At 37.8% G+C, this 23,872-nt stretch overlaps 1 protein-coding gene across 2 annotated transcripts in view; it reads left to right on the top strand.

Moving 5' to 3' along the window:
- Positions 1–23,152, top strand: part of LOC114657942 (probable G-protein coupled receptor 162) — a 54,088-nt gene extending 30,936 nt beyond the window's left edge. The window contains exons 5-9 of one of the 2 annotated variants that reach the window (XM_051932128.1): positions 3,515–3,707; positions 9,956–10,107; positions 10,448–10,471; positions 22,322–22,509; positions 22,699–23,152. In XM_051932128.1, coding sequence (XP_051788088.1) covers positions 3,515–3,707; positions 9,956–10,107; positions 10,448–10,471; positions 22,322–22,509; positions 22,699–23,074 — 933 coding nt within the window. In that variant the 3' untranslated portion in view covers positions 23,075–23,152. The remainder of the gene's footprint in view (positions 1–3,514; positions 3,708–9,955; positions 10,108–10,447; positions 10,472–22,321; positions 22,510–22,698) is intronic. The other variant, XM_028809925.2, reaches the window with a different exon arrangement.
- Positions 23,153–23,872: the final 720 nt, after the last annotated feature.

The raw sequence follows: 23,872 nt of genomic DNA, 5'->3' as shown, positions 1-23,872 counted from the left end.
CTTGTTAAGGTTCTCCAACCTTAATTACTTATTTCAATCTTAAACTGCTGCATTCAGTGTTTTAATTGCTCCTTATTAGCAATAAGATGTAAAAGACAAAGCAGCCAGCAGTTCTCCAGCTAGCTTTTTTCCAATTACATCTGTGTGTGTTCATCATGCACTGTTTGATTTAATAAAACACTTAATAGAAAAATGTGACAGACTGAAAATGATCTGTTTTAGGCTTCATATCATTTGGATGATATCCTTGGAAAGGAAAAATATCTACGATATAAGAGCCTTACATTGCACAGACTAACAAGCCATAAAATTAAATAAGGTCTGAGATTGGCAATGATTGGTTTCTAATTAAGTAATTGGGTTGGAATGAAAACCTGTAGCCACTGCGGCTCACCAGGACCGACGTTGCCTACCCCTGCCTTAGGACATAAAGTCCTATCTATCTATCTATCTATCTATCTATCTATCTATCTATCTATCTATCTATCTATCTATCTATCTATCTATCTATCCATCCATCCATCCATCCATCCATCCATCCATCCATCCATCCATCCATCCATCCAAACTAGTTTCTTTCAACATTCAAAACATATATGCATGTTAGGTTGATGAGTAAATCAAATCCGAGACCATGGTCCTCAGCCGGAAAAGGGTGGAGTGCCCTCTCAGGGTTGGCAGAGAGATCCTGCCCCAAGTGGAGGAGTTCAAGTATCTCGGGATCTTGTTCACGAGTGAGGGAAGAATGGAGTGTGAGATCGACAGGCGGATCGGTGCGGCATCCGCAGTAATGTGGGCTCTGCATCGGTCTGTCGTGGTGAAAAAGTAGCTGCTTGCGGCTCAGCTCTCAATTTACCAGTCGATCTATGTTCCTACCCTCACCTATGGTCATGAGCTATGGGTAGTGACCGAAAGAACGAGATTGCGAATACAAGCGGCTGAAATGAGTTTCCTCCGTAGGGTGTCTGGGCTTTCCCTTAAAGATAGGGTGAGAAGCTTAGTCATCCGGGAGGGGCTCAGAGTAGAGCAGCTGCTCCTCCGCATCGAGAGGAGTCAGATGAGGTGGCTCGGGCATCTGATCAGGATGCCTCCTGGACACCTCCCTGATGAGGTGTTCCGGGCACGTCTAACCGGGAGGAGGCCCAGGGGAAGACCCAGGACATGCTGGAGGGACTATTTCTCTCGGCTGGCCTGGGAACGCCTTGGGATTCCCCCGGAAGAGCTAGAAGAAGTGGCCGGGAAAGGGAATTCTGGGCATCTCTGCTCAAGCTGCTGCCCCCGCGACCCGACCTCGGATAAGCGGAAGAGAATGGATGGATGGATGGAAGGTTGATGAGTAAATATTCTGGTGTGAGTGAAGGCAGTTAATGTGGTACATTCTGTGACAGACTGACTGTGATAGCGAAGGGTCATATCTTGCATGAAGTTACTGGATAGGCTTCAGTTTTCAATACTGAAATTGATAAGATGTATGGATGGATACAATATATACATTTATATTTTTACTAGGGGGGGCAAGCCCCCCTGGAGACTTCGGCACCCAACCCCCAGTTGTGGCCAGTCTGCCGCTTGTGTTGTGAAGACGGGGGCTGAATGCACCCCAAGAAGACGCGGTCACACCTCTGAAACCCCCTCTTAAACGGAGATACAATGGGAAACAAATACAGTTTTTTCTTTGCTCGATAAGCTGCTGGCTTGCTGCTGCTGCCGTGCCACGTGATCTTCCAACATTTAAAAGCCTATACAGCAGCTGCCCTACTCTTTGTCTTTTATTTCCAGCCACGGGTGTGGTTAAATCTCTTGGCACTCTTAGTTCTTGATATTTTTTAGTTTATAATTTAAAAACGGAATAAGAATATGAAAATCTAACAACATCACATTAAAGTTTGAAAAATTCTGAAAAGAATGATACCAAACATATATATGTAGATTTCAAAATAAGCCCTATTTAAAGCGTGACAAAAAAGGTCACATAAAATTGTTGCACAAAATCATTGCACTTTTAGGTTTAGGATTTTATATATAGAGAGTAGATAAACTAAATATAATCTGTATGTTCTTATATTTCTTATTTTTCAATTAATAGCACTAAAATTTTTATTTTAAGATAATCACTTCTAAGGAACAAATTAGAGTATTCTAAGCAATGTTTATATTTTGCCTATCTATATAGATATAAAATGGACTACCTGTGACAGGACTTTTTTTTCATTGCATTCAACCCATATCAACACATAAATTCTCAAGTAAATGCTTCTTACAGTACCTACACTCTTGATAGCATTAATGTGACTTAAAAAATGTAGGTCCTTAAATAGATTTATAAGACATAAACTGGATTGTGAAGGCCATTTTCTTAGTTTTATGTTTACAATTTGTTTCTATAGCATTTTTTCCCTGTAAGGAGTCTGCAAGCTATTGACAAAACAGCCATATTAGGTACTATGGTGCTGTATGAGTCAACAACCTGCTGCAAAATCATTTGAAATAATGACTTGCTTTTCACAAATGAGAGGACGATCGGTGGTTTCCATTTTCTGCCAGACCCCCCTAGTTCCTTCTAAGTACTTTTTCAAAGAGAAAAACAGGAATTATGTTTTCCTCACCCTCTTAAATCACTAAGTATCTTACAAACACAATGCAGCTAAATTATGTGAAAAAATAAAGCATAAATTCATTCAAGCCAGTATGCCCACACTTGACTGTTTCCTTTTTTATATTTTTTTCTGGGACTCTTAAATTTATAGCCTCTTCTCACACTTGTTTACAACCATCCTTGCTCTTGTCATGTCATTTACTTTCTCTTCTGCTGTGGTCTATGTATTTATTTTGATTCACCTGTCTTTTCAATACATTTCAATGCATTGTTTCGTATGCCCAACTACAACCAAGTGGCACCTTGTCTTGATAGCACTTTCAGATTGCACTGAGCTGTACTGTATATGTATAAAATGTATAAAATAGCATATTTAATTAATAATAGACCTGAATACAGTATTGTACATCATTATTTGTGTAATACATAAAATAGAAGTGCTAAAAGCTTTAACTGTCAAGGTAAAACCACAGAGTTTCAAAATCAGCTCATGAATAGTGGGCCATTAACTTTTATCTGAATGTTAAGAATGAAGTACTTGTTACTAAACAAATTAAGGAATGATCACCCCAAGTCACCTAACAAGAAACTGGAACTGTAAGAAGATGCCAGAAGATTTCAGGTACTCGCATAGCATGGATAACATTCTTAAGTATTTCAACCCATATGGATGGAGGAAAGTGTTACAAGTTTGAATGTGATTTTAAATGGACAGGAAACTTGCAAGCCAGCTAAGAATTTACAAAGTATATCAATTCAACACTAAGTATAATTAGAAAAGCCAAGAAATTGACATACAAGGCTGACTATAGTGCTTTGCACCAGAGGTTTATTTTACAAGTCTGAATGGAACATTTTCTTTATCAGGAGGTTTTAATATATATGTATGTATTTTTTTTTTTTTGTATTTATACCTAGGTGCTCTCTTGTGTGTCTGTACAGTCTTACAGCACCCCTGCCTGTGGGGAAGTGTTGCTGTTGTGGTCTTCACTGCTTCAGACATTACCACTTCCAATCTTAGTGTGGGGGTCTGAGAGATACCGCCCAAAGGCTAGACCAGTATGGGACCGCTGTCTAAGGGCACTGGCTCAGGATGAAACAACAGATAACGGTAAGGCATCCCCCTAGCGAAGTGGTGTAGTATGTTTTTCAGCATAACTTGCCAGGACGTTGCAGCACTGTTTCTTCTACAACTCATTATGACACTTTATTCTTAATGTATTTTCCATTTCCCACCAACAGCAGATGGAACAGGCCTTTCTAAGGTGTGGTTTGGATTTGCATTCTCCTTGGTCATCTAGGACATTTCATTGTTTATAATTCCAGCTATGATTAAAGTGACCTGTCAAGTGTTTTCATGATATCACTTGGATGCACATTACCTATTGTTTCCTAGCCGCTGATGTAGCAGAATGTCCATTTCTAGATAAAGTTCATCCAAAATGAAGTACAACGGCATTTCCTATATCATTTTCCTGTCACAGTCCAACAGAGAAGCTTAGTCTACAATCACACAAAGATGTTTCAGCAGCCATTTCTGAGTTATAAAATGCAAACCACCCATAGAGAAATAACTGTTTTAACTCTCATTATGACATACTAGCAGGCAAGCACTTTTGCTGTGACTCTGAACCAATCTTGAGCTCACCTGTTTTACAGCTAATACCTTAAAATCCTTAGGCATGGTTGCTATAGCAATGGAAAAATGTTTTCAAAAAAGGTAACTAACCTTTAAAATTGTACTTTTTTCAATTGTTATTCCATAAAAAATCTAAGTATCAGAATTAAACTAAAATAGCCCCTAATGACAATTTTATAAATGTGCCATTTTTTCAAACCTTTCAGCAAATATCTCAAATACAAATAAAGAGGAAACAGCTGAATCCTATTGTGGCAAACTGGGAGTTTAAGCATTTATTAAGATACAATTCTCCCACATATTTTTTCTAAACTAAGCTGCATCGCCTTATGACATAAAAATATGAATGTGGGAAACAAGCCAGCAATTGAAATCTAGAATTTATTATTATTGAGGTTGCCGCAGACCAGCAGTGTCTAATAGCAGTGGAGTGGCACAGAGACAACTAAGAAAGAGATTTCACGTTTTCACACAGTGTTCGAAAATGTGTTGTTGCAGACTACAGTTACAGTTACCGTTACTGTACCACAACTTACCAGTTAAGCCTGACTGCTTGCAACTTAAGTTTTGATTTCAGATACACAATTTTCCCCCATGTGGGCATCCCTCATGAATTCCCAAATTCGCTCTCTTTTGTATTTAATGACATTTATATTCTATCTCCTTAATATTGGGCACAAAAGCAGGAACAGAAAGGCGAAACAGAAATGCATCATGACATCATTTTGTTCATTTCGTTTTTGATGTTTTTTTAAGATTACATTCATGCATTTTCAAGCCTCCCAATTTTTTTTTCTGGATAACAACATTTATTAAGTTATGCCTGATCTAAATCATTTGGCTAAATAGGAAATGGATGAGTTTATTTGAAAGGACAGTTGGGCTCAAATGGAATGAGCATGGTGCAGCAGGTACCCTGGCAGTCAGAAAACCAATTCATTGTCACTTGAACCATCTGATTTTCTTTAAGTCTGTGAGGTATGGACCAAACCTCATATGCCAGGACTCCAATGGGAATGCCCTGTGAAAGGAGTGCCACCAGAGTGAAAAAAAATTGATTACATAACTAATATTTTACTATATACATTCCCCAGTGACCCAGAATTGGATCAATTAGATTTGAAAATTAAAATGTTATTTAATGTACAAAGAGAGGAAAGATAGGCATTTATTATAAGCAAAAACTTTGAAATTGTTACAATAGTTCAACAAAGATATATTGATGATACAAATAACTCAGTTTCTTTGGTTTCTATTGAATGTCAACGTTAATCCATAAATAATTGTCAGCATTCTGCTAGAAGCACTAGCAAGAGTTTGGTTTTAAATTTATAACCATGAGAAGGAACATGATCAAAAGTACTAAAAAATGAGTGTATCTGGAAAGACTAATGATCGGTAATCAAATCATGAAAACAAACTAAAGCCATAGTCAAAAAACAGGCCAAGATCAAAAAAACAAATTATTTAAGAATGAAATGCATAAGATCAAGGCAAAAAGGCTTGTTTAAGAATTTGTCATCTTGGATAAGGATGTGACTTTTCCAAGTGACTTTTAGCCCTATTGAGTAATTGGTTAGAGGTCACGACCTCCAGGACATGCCCATAGAGACGCTGGAGCACCCCTCACTTCTGGGATCCAGTAATAAAATTGGCACTGGGAATACCCATTCAAAATGGCAGCAAAGATGGCAAAAATAAAACAGTAACATTACAAGTTACATTACAACTGTAAAAAATGAATGTCAGATTCGTGATCTACAGTACTGAGAAACCCTACTTACAGTGCAAGATTGTTCCAAATGACATGAAAACATATCAAAACTACAAATAGAAAGCCAATACAACAGTCAGACTAATTCCTGGAGGAAATGGTTGATCATAACCCATCAGGGCATATGTTCTAGGAAGTTTAATAACAATCGCTGCTGAGCTGGGCATTAGAAGGCCACACATTAGAACAAGAGTCTATGATACAACAAGGTCATGAGTAAATTTTTTTTTTGTTGTGGGTGAGGGTTATACTCTTCAGCTGTGTCCAGGTGACTTGGCTCAAGGAAAAACAATTCCAACAAGACAGCACTCAGATGTTAAACCAGTATGGTAGACAGACATCCAGCAAGCAAGCAGTGTGTTCTGGCATCTCTTATCATCATCTTATTCAAATAATATTTTACAAGAATGACTCCATATATAGTGCAAAGTGGTGGCTCTGAGGCGGCTCTATTCAATAAGGCCCGCGTAAATAAAGGCGAGCTTCAAAAGGGCGACCTCAATTGAGCGCGGCAAATAAAGGCGTTCGTAGATAATTTAGTTGAAATGGCTCTGGAATATGTGAAGAGCAACAAAGGTGCAGATCTACTCGTAGTCGAAGGCTACACATTCAGAAAGGAGAAAACTATCAACGGGAAACACATCTGGAAATGCACTGAATATAGGATTGGAAAATGTTCATCTCGCTGTCATACCAAAAATGGATTATTCGTCAAGAGACCATCTACGCACAACCATGTTCCAGATGTGGCAAAGATCGAAACAAGGAAAGCAATAGTGGACATCAAACAACAAGCAACTACTTTTACTGATGGACTGCAGGAACTCGTGGCAACAGCAACCCAAGGTCTGTCATCAGTGGTCGTTGGACAACTTCCTGTTTTTTGTCACCTTAAACAAACTGTCCGTCGCGTTCGGCGTGTCAACGAGGCACCAATGTCAAACCCAACTAGTCTGGACGACTTGACTATACCTGTTGAATATTCTGCGACTACTGGAGGTGAGCAATTTCTTCGATATGACAGTGGACCAGGAAACCAGCGATTCTTACTCTTTTCAACGCAGGGGAATCTGCAGGTCTTTGCCGAATGCAGGTCGGCCTATTCCAAGGCCAAGTAAAACCTACAGGGACACTTCGGAGCGAATTAAATCAATTGTCCTTGATTATGCTAATAGACCGCATCTCGAATATCTATGTGGCATTGCATATAATCTACAGCTTCAAGTGTAACACAACAATGAGTAAGAGCAGAAAACAACAAAATATAGAGAGCTTTAAAAATAGTTTGTTAGAAGTTCATGCATTAATTAATTGGATGTTTTAATATTCTTGCTTTCGCCTTTTTATACGTTCAATCATTGCCTTTATCTAATAAATTTTCTGTAATAATTTTGTTGCGTTTGCCTTTATTCGCTGCGCCCAATTGAGGTCGCCCTTTTGAAGCTCACCTTTTTGTGCGCGCCCTTATTGAAGGATACCCTCTGAGGCTAGGGATCTGCACTAGCATTTGGGAAGTTGCCAGTTCAAATCCCATAAACTTCAGAAGTGACTCTACTCCGTTAGGCCTTTGAGCAAGGCCCTTATTCTTCAATTGCTTCATTCTGCATCCAGTCCTGCAAGCAGGTCCTCCAACTTACAGGGGAAAACCTGGAGGTTGGTGGTAGGATTGGCACTCCAGATAAAGAAAAAAAAAGCTGACATTGTTCCACTCAAACCTGTCCCAATACAGGTGGCTCGTCATGTGGTGGGTGTGGCAATGCTTCCAACCCCCTCGCTACTGTATATAATTATACAATTCAAAATAAACACCTTATTCCCCCTCCTTCTTTCTATATCTTGAATATTTTCACAAGTTTATGGTTATAAAAAAAATTTGTTACGTTTGACCTTCAGCTGTATTTTGTTTTAAAATGTGTTACTAAATATCTGTCTTTCAAAGAGGCCTTGTTTCACAGCTCATGGAACATTTCATATTTCTAGCACAGTCTAAAATAGTTTTATATCTGTGGCTAAATGCCAACCAAATCTCAGTATATAAAATATGCAACTATAACCAAATAAATCATGTCTTCATAGCTAATTAAACAAACCGCACTGTCATGCTAATTATTGATTTTGTTTACTGAATGCTACACTTTAATATATAAACAAAATTACCCTGCATATCACTACTAATATATCATACACTATACACAAAGCAAGTAGGAAACAACATATCTTGCCTAAATTTATTATCGTTGTTGTTGTTATACAATTTGTTTATGAAAACAATGAGCCTATAGATTCACAGTACAATGGGTAAATGAGCAGCTATCTTCCATTGTTCCTGTCAGCCTACTTCCATTAAGTCCCATTTGCTTTAGGAAAGTTTTGTTCTTTCTAATGAATAACAAAAGAGAATACCTGCAAATTAACCTAACAACTAAACACTTCAAAAATAGTTAAATATATGTTATCCAAAATATAAGTTAACACTTAATAAAGAAAAAGTTTTATAATACAGTACTCTTAGATTACCTATAGCTCTAGTGTTCACCTTTATCTGAAATCTGATATACTTTATTTCTCACTTACATTTAATCTGAGCTACAGTTCTTTGGCCCGTGTTTGATAGACTATTACATTTTACTAGTCTTATAATGATCATGCTGACTTAGCTTGTTCACATTAAGGTCTTTCAAGGCAGCTTAATAGGATTAATTTATACTTCATAAAAGCTATGTCCCTGATGGCTTCATGTAATTTGGACACAATAACAGATCAGACACCTGAGGTATGGCTCTATTATGGCTGCAGGCTGGGAACATTCAAACTGCATACTCACCTACAGCGTCTGGTTCTTGGAATCCCCTTGCTGGACCACTCAGGTAGTGCCATGAACATTGCTGGAATATTTTTATATCGTTCAGCAGCTCTACATGAAGCTAAATAAAATAAGTGTCATGTGGCAACAATGTAAGATTTATAATGTCTTAAAGAGAAGGCTTCTGGCTCCAGAAGAAACTGACAAATGAACTGATAACAATGGCAGGTTGTCAGTTAAAGTTTTGCTGAAGATTTGTACTTAGTTCAGATTCACAATCACAGTAAAGTCTTTGGGATTTCAATTTACTTGAGCATCAAGGGAGAATAACTGTCTTCTTCGTTTCAATAACTGGAATTAATTTATTTTATGGAGTTATCTAAATATTAATTATATATTATTAATCAAGCTAATTATTTAAATAATTAGACATGCACACATATCTAAATACCCAAAGTAATTAAAGTAAAGGAGTCCTATTACACAAATAATTTGATTGCTTATGTTGTTTATAAAGTTTAAGATTTTCATTATTTGATTTATCTCTCTATCTTGTAGTGTAGCGGTCCACAAAAGACCACAGTGGCTCACAATTTTTATTTAATCAATCAATTACAGGCTAACTCTTCTGAACTACATTGCTCATCTGGCTACTTGCTCTCCTGTTTCTCCACTAAAATTAATGAAGTTGTAATGCAGGCTCATTGGTATTTTGCTACTATTTTGCATCTAAATAGTGGATCATTTGTACCAAACAGATATAACATAGTCCCTTTGCTAGGCTTTTTCCTTTTGTTTAATGCCTGTCTAATGAAACTGAACATCACATTAATTTTAAAGCAGTAGCAACAGATTTATCCAAAAGACTGAGTGCATTTTTGCAAAACGAACTTCACTAAACATGGGAGCAAACTAATTATTGTTATTTTTTTTTCAAAAATTCTTTGACCAGAACTCAGTAACGGATAACAAGAAGTATAATTAAATGATGAGTTCAATAGGTGACTCTAATTAGCCTGGCAAAAATGGAAATTCTGCACTGACTGTGACCCTCTGTGGCCTGTGTTGTGTTATACTTTATTAAAACCTGTTTTGACAAGTGAATAAATTAAATTCCGCTGTATCTGCCTTACGTGATTACAGATAGTGCCCGTGATGACTTGGATTCCATTGCTGTAGTCACTGGATCAGCAGATGTAAAGCGAGCCACGCTTTTTGCTTCAGAACGAGGAGCAGGAAAGCCTTTCCTCAACAGTCCAATCCCACTGGCCCAAAAGAGAGTGCAATATTTACAGGTAAGGAGTGGATGTAATGAGTGCACCAGTCCTGCTAATGTGACTATTAAGAACATGACTTTTAATATTTTATTCTGTGTTATAAGCATATTCATTATGCTATTAGCTTGGAAGTGTGGGTTCAGAAAATTGATGAACTGATGATTGGATAAGCAGATTTAATCAGCTTTTACCAAAAAGAAGTTTATTTGTTAAGCACTCCAGAATGTGGGTGATTGTTTTGAATACAGTCTGAGTTTCTTTACAAGGCAGCAACCCTAACTTTTGATATCTTTAACCCTTCAGAGTGGAAGTTTGCCTTGTGTTGTTTATAATGCTGTCTTCTTTACCCTTATTATAGTATGCTAGGACCCTTTTGTCCATGGTAAGTTTGTGAACTGTGTTGTGCATCTGTAAGATAAGAAAAGATAAGATAAGATAAGATAGAACTTTAGTTGTCCCCAAAGGGAAATTTGGCTTTTATAGGAGCTCTTTAAATAAATTAATACCATAAATAAGCAAATAAATAAATATATTTATATACACACATATTTGTATGCTCTTTTGACTAGCATAGCAATGTGACAATGTGTCTAAATCACCACTAGGATATAGGGATGTATGCCAGAGAGCTGCTCAGTCTTTTGCAAGAAGTGAGGTAGGGTTTATGATCTCTCTGAAAATGCACATATTAAAAAAATGTTTCAATTGTTACAGTAAGTGTTTGTCAAGAGTTTACCACAGTATTTGATTTTTTTTTCAGTCTTTAGTATCTTTAGATGACTAGAATAAGTAGATGAAAGGTTACATGAGGAATTTGGCTTGGCTTCCAAAATGAGGTATATGAGCACATATCCATGTTCAGTCCATTGCATACCCTATCTACTATAAACATTTTCTCTTCTGTAGGAGACAAGGTTGGTCTCCTGCAATGCACATAATCCTGTTAGAACAGTCTCCTGCTCCTGCTCTTGCTCCTCATGACCCTAATCTAGAATGAGCAATTTTCTACTCCATGTCATACCATACACATTTGAATCAATTAAGATCTGGTAATGGGGTGGCCACTGCATGTCACATTTCTTGAACTATTCTGCCTTCCTTGCATTATGGCATGGAATAATCTCTTGTTGAAAAGCCCTGTTTTATATTTTCTGTCATTTGTTCAATGTAATTACTTATCTAGAAAAACATTGCTTCTTGTAGTATGCGAAACTGTGCATGTCAGGTGCTACAAGTCTATTTCCGATTAAATGGCTCGACCAATTGGCCTTTTGGTGTTCTCTATACCTTTCGGTGTGTTTGCGCATATCCAACCTGAACTTTCAAAGTCCTCGGTCCAAAATCATTTACTCCCTTAAACATAGTCACAGTAATTTGAAAAAAAGAGATTGATATTAGGAATTCATTATTCACAAGACATTATACTGCATCTTAATTTTCACACACCACTAAGGAGTCCTGCATTTATTTTGAAAAAGTCACCAAAGGAAGTCTGCATGTGCTCCTTTCATTTTTTGGAAAAGAAGCCAGTAGTATTTTTGTGCCTGTTTCAAAGAAGTGCATAATTCTGGTTCAGAAGCAACAGGTATGTATGTTGAAGATCATTTTTTACTTGTTGGCTGGCCTCATGTTGACCAGCAAACATATGGCTGCACTGTAGTTAGTGCTGCTACTGGACATCCATCCATCCATCCATTTTCCAACCCGCTGAATCCAAACACAGGGTCACGGGGGTCTGCTGGAGCCAATCCCAGCCAACACAGGGCACAAGGCAGGAAACAATCCTGGGCAGGGTGCCAACCCACCACAGGACACACACAAACACACCCACACACCAAGCACACACTAGGGCCAATTTAGAATTGCCAATCCACCTAACCTGCATGTCTTTGGACTGTGGGAGGAAACCGGAGCGCCCGGAGGAAACCCACGCAGACACGGGGAGAACATGCAAACTCCACGCAGGGAGGACCCGGGAAGCGAACCCGGGTCCCCAGATCACCCAACTGCGAGGCAGCAGCGCTACCCACTGCGCCACCGTGCTGATGCTGCGCCACCGTGCTGATGCTACTGGACATGTAGCATTCAATTCTAGTACTGTGGAGTGTGTAGTCTGCATATTCTTTCTAAGTTATTGTGTAGACTTTTTCATCTCAGAACCATTTTATTGTAAACTTTAGGTGTTGCTGTTTCAATTTTGGCTGTCTTTAGCTAATGTACCTTCCTGACCAGCAGGCTTTCACTTTACTTAGTGTTTAAGTCTATATGGCTGTATTTTGTGATAAGATGACAATGTCACAGGATATCACAGTTATGTGATGTCAATAGAGACAGGCCAGGCACTAGCATCCCATTGTTTGATTGATTATTTTGTGATATAAAAGGTATGTGAACTTTCATGGTTCTATAGTCTTTAGGCAAAAGAGGGATAGATATTAGTTAAGTAAGTTAATGTAAACATTAGAGAGGTCTGCACGGATATACCACAATTACCATGCCAAAAACACCAATGTATAGAATGCTAAAGTAGATTTTACTTCCAAAATAATATCCCCACTTGGTGTTGCTCCAAATTTTGCTTTTAAGAGGTTAGGATTGATTTTGATTCAAAGGCTTCCTGATAGATGTGGAAAATGTTTTAAACTGAAATGATCTGAGTGAAGTGTTCTGTATAGACAGAGTGACCAGTAGGGGGCTTTGCAGCACCAAAAACTCCAAATATAACCACCACAAAACATGTCCTGGGCTCAAATACAAGTTTTTTTACAGTAAAGTACCTCATAAAAGGCTTTGAAAGTAACAAAACACTTGTGTTCTTCCCATTCTCTTTTACAGTCTCCTTCTCCTCCAGGCGAGCTTTGTGCTTCCACCCAACTCCAATTCCCTGAGTGAGGTGAGATGCCTCCTTTTATTTTGCACTAGGAGCACTTCTGGTGCCACAGGATTGCATGACAGAAGCATTTCCTGGTCACACAGATGCTGCCTATAACAGGGAGGTCCTCTCCCGACAACACCCCCTGGTGGCACCCAAGGACCCCGACAGGGTTACCCTTCCATACTAAAAATCCCAGACAACCCTGTGGGTGTCCAAATCAGGACCCAGTCAGAGGAGCAAAGCCACCTGTCATTATGGGGGACATATTGCCCATTCATTAATTTTCCTTCTGAATGAAATGGAAATGTAGAATCCTCCTGGCCGGGTTGTGCCTCTATTCTTGTGCTGCCTCCATTATGGCCTCCTGGCCAGGTAGGACATTTTCCTCAAAACCAGTTGGAAAACCAGTCAAACCCACTCCTGCACTTACAACAGTTTTGAGTCAGTTATGTGTGCACAATATACAATTTTTAGGTGAATTAATAGCATGCTTAGCATAAATTGAAGAGGGGTGTATTTTATGAATAGCTGAGTCCCAATCTTTATCTGAAATTCTAACTGTAAGATCTTTTTCCCATTATCGCCTGTGATATAAATCATAAGTCATAAATTCCTTAATATTTGTTTATAATATCACAATATACTCCCAATATCTTCATTAAACCCAGCCACTACTGCTTCAGAAGCAGAAACTGGGAGAAGGTGGGGACAGTTACGCATATTATTTTTCATAAAATATATATCCTGAATATGGAAAAAATAATGTGTTTTTGGGAAATTAGCAATTCATCAATCAAATACGTGTTGTCTGTATAAAGGTCCCTTAAGGACTGAATACCCAGTGATTTCCATAAGCGGAGTACTGAATAGGTTAAAGAAGGCTGATAGAAGGCTATTAAACACAAGTTTAGCTCATAAAAGCAGACTTTCCTTTAAATACATTCTACAGTGATACCATATCTTAAGTGAATGATGGACCACAGGGTTGATGGTTGTAAACTAACTGTACTTGGAAATGATTGGAGCAAATAGCAAAGCAAACCGAGAGAATTTTGTACCACTGACTTCTGTCCCCTTCCAAAATATTAGTGTACATACAGGAAAGGGGTGTGTGGCGCTCCCGATATCTATGCAAAAGGACGAAGGTCCAAGTCTTTAGAGCTCTGGTGCTTCCTGTCTTGCTATATGGTTGCGAGACATGGACACTATCCAGTTACCACAGATGAAGACTGGACTCCCTTGGTACTGTGTCTCTTCGGAAAATCCTTGGGTACCATTGGTTTGACTTTGTGTCGAATGAGCGGTTGCTCATGGAGTCCCGAATGAGGCACATTACCTGCATTGTGAGGGAGCATCAGTTATGGCACTACTACCTTGTGGCGCGATTCCTTGAGGGAGATCCAACTCGTAGGATCCTCATTGTTGGGGACCCGAGTGGCTGGACCAGGCCAAGGGGTTGCCCACGTAACACCGGGCTGCAGCAGATAGAAGGTCATTTCTGGAGCGTGGGACTGGACCGCATGTCTGCCTGGGGGGTTGTCAACCAAGATCCTGAGCTGTTTCGTCACGTGGCATGTGCGGCAATGCACTGTATCAGTGCATGCTCCCCAACTTGACTTGACTCGATACAGTGTGTCTGCAGCCCAGTGCATTTAATACAAAGTTATGCCTTCTTCTTCTTTAGGTATTTGTAGTTTTTTTTTAATGCAAGAACTTTTTAAATTCCAAATAAACAATGTTACAACTTAGTCTAGCCCTTTTAAAAAAGGTAGTACTGTATATATGGGAAAAGTCTGAAAAACACTTAGGAGATATGGTTAACCATTCAGTCTAATAGTGTTAATTTTTTTCAGCTAAGTCATTTACTTTTATCAAAATACCTGACATATTTTGAGTTCATTATTCCAGTGCAATGACAGTAGTGGAACTCAAATGAGTTGATCAAGTAATAATAGTCGTTAAATAAATAACTGCTGTTTGTTTTTTCACTCTGCACAAGTCATGTCAGCCTCTGTTGGACCATTTTGTCAACTGTCTCTTTTACACCACACCACCAGAACTGTTATTGGCTGGATGTTTTTCTTGGTGAGGCCCTTGTTCTTCATATGCATATGGCAATGTCGTTGGGGAATAACCCAAACAAGATAGTGCTTGTGTGTAATACACTCATGCCAGTGCAGCTGGTAACTACTACCATGATTAGTACAAAACCATTTAAATCTTGTGTTATTTTATTTCTTCTTCTGAACTGAGACATAACAGACTACTTCCAGTAGGATAGTCTACACATACTGAGCTATCACTAAGAAAACAGTTACAGATAAGGCGCAAGTGGTCCTTATAATGTAGATACTCAGTATTTTCTTTTTTTTCATTTGGTTGTCCTTCATATACTTCAAAATGGCAGCATTGCGTTAATCACAGATGATCTAAAACATTCGTATGATCTTGTTAATGATTTTTTCACATTTATCACCAATTCTTTGATCATTGAGTGGATACTGGCTACTGTATTGTGAAAAGGCATGTGCCGCGTAAATGGTGTTTTAATGTAAACCCTGTAACTTTTTATCTGCCTACTTCCATATAAATGTGTTATAAATTACTGTAAAATGTCATATTGCAGACTACTCAATGTGGTATCATTGTTTTTATGTGTGGGTTTTTCTTTGTGCTGGCTGTTGCTGTTACTAATTTTAGCTTCCCATTAGCAACTGTTCTATAAACACAAGCAGCATTCTGAAATTAGTACCACATATTTTCCATATTTTGTTATCTAGATCTTTTTAAATTATAGTTTCAACATTCCCTAGAGTAGCATCATTTGGAATGGACACGTCAATCAGTGTAAAATTCTATTTTAGTTATTTTTTATTCAGCACTTTAAGTATCTGGACAGTTTGGAGAGACAGCATGTTTAATTTCAAATATCACATCTCACAAGGTAGAACTGTCATTGGTCTTATAAAATTATCTTCAACATACCTTTATCTTTTCATATGAACATCTGTTTGTTTTGAACTGATCAATGCAGACAGAGAGCTAGACAATTCATCGTGCCAGTTTGTACATTTAGCAGGTACCAGCACCATACGGCCAGGCACTCTGTGACTAACACACTTTTTAGCTCTGTGACGCTAACAGCACTTACTGTTGACTCATTGCTTTAAGATGCTGTTTTCTTGGTATTTTTGTTCAGTGCCTACTATTATTAAACTTTCAGTTTCTCCTTAGACGATGAAGCTTTAAAGCCATGTCAATGAAATTCTTTTATTGTAAAACTGTCTGCCTAGTCCTTTAAAGAAATCACCATGCAATAGCTTATTCATCATTAGGGCTATTTCTTACACTATTTTTGAGAACCACTTAAGCAAAAGCTTGACCTATTTTACTGGCCTTTTAAGAAAGGAAGACTTAGTTTTATTGGCTTAATTTATGCACACCATGGTATCCCTGACCCTGACCTCACTGGACAATGATGATTTTGTAAACATACTAAATTTACTTTTCGTGTCTCTTTGTATACAACTGAGCTGTCTCAATCAGAGTAGAGAATTGATTGAACATGCCCGTCTTCCTTTGTATTTTAAATTTTATTGGTCACTCATCAGGCATTTTAAAGTAATAAATGATGGCTGAAATGCAAATCAACTGTCATTTTATGCAATATCTTATGTTTAAGTTGAGTCACCTTTATTAAGTGCGTTATGTACAAATGGAACATTGTCGGGTTAAGTGATTTGCTCAGGATCAAACAATGAGTATAAATTAAATAACAGAGTTGTAATATGGATTTCAGTTTGTTTCAGACTTGAAGACAATGTTTTCTAGGTAATCACATTCTTTAACATGTATTTCATCTTGATCCATATGCCATGCTACTAATTTTGGTATCTCGTGTTAAGACAGCTATCCACCAGTCCACCAAATAAAAAAGGGACAGATAGAGTGGATAGTCGTAGTTCAGGTTTAATTATCAGGGCTAACATCTAGAGCCAAGCACTCTTTATTCCTCCCACGGTTCTCAATTCAATAGTTTCTCACACTTAAACCACATTAGAACCTACTGACACTGTATAAATTGAGACTGTTAAAATATATGCAAATACTTATCAAAAACATGCAACATTAAAAAAGATACTGATTTATAAAACGTTTGCTCGTGTCATTATCAAAAACATGCATAATAAAAAAAAATACTAATTAGGAGAACAAAATCGCACTCAGTAGCTGTGGTGGAATGTAATGAATTACATTGGCTTTCGTTGCAGTACTTTAGGAAATTGTAATTTTGAAGTATTTTACATGGAAACATTTTTACTCTTTGAAAAGTATGTTTATTTTGTAACAAACCTTCATTATAATTTTCAAGGTGGTTCATTACAAAATACAATTAATTCAGAGTTCCACACTGAGCAGTTAAAATTAAAAGCAAAAATTTTGGGGGTCATAACTCATGATCTGGAAATGCTAAATATTTTAGTAAATAATGTAGCAGCTGTGCAGTTTTTTCATTTGCTGAGTAAATGGATGCATCTCAGCAGAGCATAGTGCAATGCTCCTGTGTGCTGGCTAAGAGCTGAGTATGTGCTGTAGATGCTTCCCCTTAAATCAGGTCTGTAGTGATTTTATGTTTTTGCTGTGTATGGACCTGTGCAATGGATGATGCAGTAGAAAGTTCTCTGTGCAGTGGCAGCAGGGATGGTTCTATGTACATACTTTATGAAGAGCTATCCAGCCTCAGTGACATACATCAAAACAGCTTTATTATGCAGCATACAATTCTTCCTCAAATTTGCAAAAACACATGAAAGTAATCTGGTCTAGCAGGGTGTTTAAAACAGGGGTCACCAACTCCAGTCCTAGAGGACCACCGTGGCTGCAGGTTTTCATTCTAACCCTTTTCTTAATGATTGTCCTGTTTTTGCTGCTAATTAACTTCTTTTGAACTAATTTGAATTGACTTGCTTTTGAAGACTCAGACACCTTAATTGTTTTTTTTTCCTTAATTAGCAGCCAAACAATAATGAGATACATACAATATCTGAAAATAAAGAACGATGAAGGTCTCAGGAATGTCGGTCTGCTCAGGACCCCAAAACATTTAAACAGAGCTCTTAGAAAGAGAAAATGAACAATTTCACAAATGTCTGCTAATGCACCACGAGAACAGCAACAAGCCATGGAATTAAAGAATAGGTTTAATTAACGACAAGAATCGGCGCCTAATTAAGCAGCTGGTTGGAGTGAAATTGGTTGGAGTTTAAGGCCCTGACTTAGGTAGTCTTCTCTTAGCTCACTCACTTCACATTTCAGTTCTGTTTGGGTGCCATTTAAGTAAAGAAATGAAGCAATTCAGTGGAACGATGAAGAAATTCAAGGGGTACAAATCTTAAAAAAGCAATTCAATTAAAATTAATTCACAAGAAGTTAATTCGCAGCACAAACAGGTCACTCATTAAAAAAGGGGTTACAATGAAAACCTGCAGCCACAGTGGTCCTCCAGGACTGGAGTTGGCAACCCCTGCTTTAAAATACACCATACATGATACAAATCATAGTTAACTCTACTGAAAAATACTACAGTAAATTTCAGAACAGTGCCCATTTGTCCAAAAGAATAAAGCTAGGATAACAGACGACATCATTTTTAAAAAGATGTCCCCCTTCAGTGCATAATAATGAAGTGAAGTTCATTTTGCACATACATCATTTCCTAAATGTGCATAGTGTGCATTAGTAAGTTTGTAATGTTTAGCAGAAAATTTCTGTGTAAGAATATAGGTGCTTGCAAAATTATTGGTTTCACCATTTGAGGAAGATTACAGCAAGAAGCTCCACACTAAGAATGTTAATGATAAGAGCATATAGTGCCTGCCATTTCTGGTGCAGGCAACACCTAAGAACTGGTTACATGTAGGTATTAGCAAAAAAACAAAAAACTCTTTCGATGTTATATTGACTACACATATGCAGTATTTGTCTAAGCACATATTTCAACTAAGCAACGGCTGACAAAATATAAGCATTTCTGCTTATCTCCCAATGATCCCAGATACACCTACTTGTACCTACATGTTTTTTTTCCCTTTTCCACACTCATGTATTTAAGGGTGTAGGTTTTGCATTGGTGTTCTGCTTTGCTATTTAGAGATAACATATTAACTCTGGCTGGAGTTTTAAAATTTGCTTCTATATGCTGGTTCTATGCACAATTTAATTGCCTAATGTCAACATGATTCAAAAGCCTTTTGTCTGCTACTGCATTTTATTTGGAAAACAGTAAGCTTTTCTCTCCACTGAAGTCTTTGCTGTCTCAAATTATACTTTATAATGATAACTACAGACTACATTGTCAGCGGATATCTAAAGAAGATGCTGATTACTTGCATATAATGCATTTATTGTCATGGTATCATTTTTTGAATGTTTTAGTATTTGAAATATCCAAGTTGCTTCGGTGATGTGCATTATTAGTGTAATAGGCTGGGATGAGTGGGGTCAACTATTTTTTTAAAACAATCTAAATAATGTAGCAGCCTTATTATTGATTTCAAATTGTAATTACGACCTAATAATAAAAATTTGTTGACTTGTTTTAATATATTTAACTCTCTTCTGAGAGTAAGAGGTACTTTGTAGTTGATGAAGGGTCCAGTTTGCTAGAAGTAGAAAATAAAAATTACATTTTGAAATAGTCATGGCTGCTGTGCTGTTGTTTTAGATTTGGTTTGAAATAAAAAGGTTTTTGTAGGCTGAAATCTGGCAGAAAGCCACAAACTTATGACACTGGATCCTTCTGTCATATTTATTTTACCCTTAAAATTTTGGCATTTAATCAGTCCATTTTTAACATGTAACAGAAAATGTGACAGTTGCAGTTTTGCATGTAAGGTTTTCTATTGAGTTTATTCTCATGAGTCTATTTTATTTATCATTGTATACAAAATTTTTTGTATTTCATGAAAAAGCACAGGTAAATTTGTTTGAAATGTAATTTCTATATAAAGGACAGTACACCATTTCTTTATCAAAGTGTGCATATGTGTCTTTTGATAAATAAAACCTAGTTTATTGCTATGTATATTCTGCTTATACTTCTTATTGCACATCATGGATATCTAGCCATATTTACTTTCTTTAAATTGTACTTTTATGTGAATAATTTTTCCAAACCAATTTAATTACTTTTACTAGAGTAGCTTCCATGTAAGATACATTTACATAAGTACATTTTTGTCTACATAGTATTTCTTCTATTTGAGTAGATTTTTACTTTGTACCTTTTCCACCTTTACTCATTAAATGAGTGTCTTTTCTGATCCACTTGAGCAGTTCTGACTTGAGAGATCCATAGTAAGTTATCCATCCATCCATCCATCCATCCTCTTCCGCTTATCTGAGGTTGGGTCGCGGGGGCAGCAGCTTGAGCAGAGATGCCCAGACTTCCCTCTCCCCAGCCACTTCTTCTAGTTCTTCCGGGAGAATCCCGAGGCGTTCCCAGGCCAGCCGGGAGACATAGTCCCTCCAGCGTGTCCTGGGTCCCGGGGCCTCCTCCCAGTTGGACATGCCCGGATCACCTCACCAGGGAGGCATCCAGGAGGCATCCTGATCAGATGTCCGAGCCGCCTCATCTGACTCCTCTCAATGCGGAGGAGCAGCGGCTCTACTCTGAGCCCCTCCCGGATGACTGAGCTTCTCACCCTTTAAACTTTAAACACATAGTAAATTAGTGTAACAAAATGCACTGGACTGGGATGAGAGTGCACTGAACATAAGTACACTTAGATGGATGCACAGACTTACTTTATTGACAGTCTGACAAACAGGTGGAAAGACAGATATACTTATGGACAAGTGTACATGCCAGATACAGTCACAGATTTAGAAAAATGCATAAACAGACACATATTGTGGATAGATTGATGAATGTAATTGAAAAATAGATAGATGAAGATAGAGAGAGACACGATGATGGATGGAAGGACAGACATAATAGATCTAAACCAATAACGAAAATGCACAGTGTCTTTGCTTCCATACCATCCTGTGTGGAGAGCGCTTTGAATAGTGAGAAAAGCGCTATATAAATGTAAAGAATTATTATTATTATCTTTTTTGCTTGCAATTTACATGTATTCTATGTAATAATATGCATAATATTTAAAATAATAAGAGGGCTATTTGATTATAATTAAACAATGAAAAAACATTTGGCTTCAATCCCCCATGTAGTCAAACGGTAATAACAATATTATCGAATAGCACATCTGATAAGTATACAAACAAGCAACCATTTTTTAACATGGCTTTTTGTAATGGTATTTGCTATATTTTAACAGAAATACAGAGTATAAATTATGTTTATAGGTGGAGGGAGCACAAGCAGGTTAAGTGACCTGCAGTGAGTCAGGCATGGTGACTGAATCAGTAGGCTGTATGGTGTCACAGCCACATTACCACAGCCCCTGCATACCATTGCAGTCCTATCAATAGCCTTCTGAGACTGGAACACATTGTCCCATAGCCCACACTTCAGTGATGCCCTTGAATGAATTATAATGTTTTTATAACTTCATGTTCTAAAGCAATGCAGTCCTTGTTTCCACAGGCTTCTGGCCATAATTCTAAGGCTTCCTTTAAATGTTGATGCTTAAGGCAGAATTCATATTATTATTTATGTGGTATATTACAAACATTTATAGCATTATTACTAGAGGTGGTATATTATACAGAGATTTTAGGAAACATGATCATTCATTTGTCAGAATTTAATGAACAGCACAAAAATAGAGAGTTTTGAGCAATCTAATCTAATTTTGCCTGTCATTAGAACTGCTTCCAGCAGAAAATGTGATTACAAAAGCGGTGAAAATGTGACGAAACATCTAACGGATTTCTATTAGAATTTGCCATGGGGTTTTGCTGGCTAGAAAAATACGCATGAGCTTGAAGTAGCGCATATACTGTAATCAGACAGTAGCAATTGCCGATCTCCAATTCTCACTGTTTAAATTCAATTTACATCCTTGCTCAAGAGGACCTCATAGGAATTCAGGGATTAAGATTTCCCTTCATAGTCATAGTGTAGCACAGTACATTAATCTGTGTCATAATTTTCCTAAGGGTTTCTGTTTTATGTTTTTTCACATGGGTTGCATTAAATAAGTATTACTAGATCAAAATACATGGTTGAGTAGATATTCTGTTTTGTGGAACTCTTTCCACACATTGTAATTTTACTGAGTGAGGAATCTTTTCTCATCCTGTACCCTCTGGTCAAGTACACACTAAATAAATAAGTTTGGTTAAAAATGTGGCCTCTGATCATGTCCCACTTTTTTATTTTACCTCTAGGTCCCAGCTAATCGAAGACACTCCCATGATGACAAAGACTTCTGGGGTCATGGGCCTCCAAGTTCCATGCTGCCCCGCTGGTCATCCTCGGATGACATCTGCAATAGTCGTTACCGGAATCCGCCAGGAGGAGGGCTCTTGTCCCTCCATAACTTTCTGGAGTTGCTTCCTCCTGCTGATTCCCCAAGGTAGAACAACAGATGGAATCAGACATTCCTAATTCTATTTCTAAAAATGTCTTAATTCTTCAACCAAACAATGTTCTTAAGCAAATTATGCTATATAAAAATATTTTGGCTAATAATAAACGCTAACTTAATGGTTGATGTTCCCATTTTAAATTATGATATACCCATGTCTAATTACCTGTCTTGTAGGAAACAGACGAATGCCTCCTCTTCCTGTTTCTCAAGACAAGAAGTGACGCGATTTATTGACGATGACTTCCCTGCCACTCCTCGACACTATTGTCACTCAGGTGATAGAGGAAGGCGAGCCTCACTGGCAATCATTGGTGGATCCAGGACAGACTACACCATAGGACCACAGACACAGCATCCAACAGCACTTACGAGAGATGGTTTAGCAAGGTCATATTACCCATCTGGGAGGAGAGCCTCAGTAAGTGGGCCACTTCAGAACCAGAGAACTCAAAGCCAGACCTGCAGGACAGGCCTCCCAAAGATCCAGGTCACAACAGCCAGTACCCTCAGTGTCCAAGAGCAAGAGAAGCCTGACATCAACTCTACATAGAGTGCGTGTGTGCGTGTGCGTGTGAGGATGTTTGTAAATGTAAGTGTATGGATGATTAATAAATAGAATTAAAACTCATTAGTGTTCTGAGTGACTTACTTCTGATGTAAATAAAAAATGTAATCAGGATGCGTACTCATAGCATGACACAAACAGTTAGGTTGCAGGTCAATGGTGTTTTCAGTTTGAATTGACAAAGAACCAGTCCAAAACTGAGAAGAACTTGGTGTGCTTGACACAATGACTTACCCAGAGTGATAGCCTGTACCACAGGGTTCAATTTTGTTATACATTATAGTGTAACTAATTATGGCATACAGATTATCTCACCCAGCCCGAGACACTCCCATATAATTTGTTTTCAAATACATGTAGTCAATACTGCTTCTTGATGAGGGGTTTGATACTTCACAGTTCAGGAGACTATATGATTAGATTAAAGCTTAGTCACTGTCTGGGTTGCATATTCTGCTGCTATCTATATGGGAGTCCCACTCATGTAACAAAGATGTGTGCTGCAATGGAATGACACCATTTAAGATTTTTGCAAGACTGGTCTGCAGCCTGCAACAACTCAGTACAGGAACAGGCAGGGTTGAAAGATAACTGAATATTTTTATTTATGTAGAGCTCTTTAGGGACCTTAGTGGTGCAGTAGTTAGTGGTCTCACAGATATGGTGTCCCAGGGTTAAATTCCATGGCTGCTCACTGTCTGTAAAATGTTCACATTCTCACAATGTATGCATGTGTTTTTCTTTGAGCACTTTGGTTTTTCTCCCACATCACAAAAATACACA

Source organism: Erpetoichthys calabaricus, chromosome 9 (assembly GCF_900747795.2).
Source record: "Erpetoichthys calabaricus chromosome 9, fErpCal1.3, whole genome shotgun sequence".
NCBI lineage: Eukaryota > Metazoa > Chordata > Cladistia > Polypteriformes > Polypteridae > Erpetoichthys > Erpetoichthys calabaricus.
Note: the sequence above shows the minus strand (reverse complement) of the source record. Positions and strands in the feature narration are given on the sequence as shown.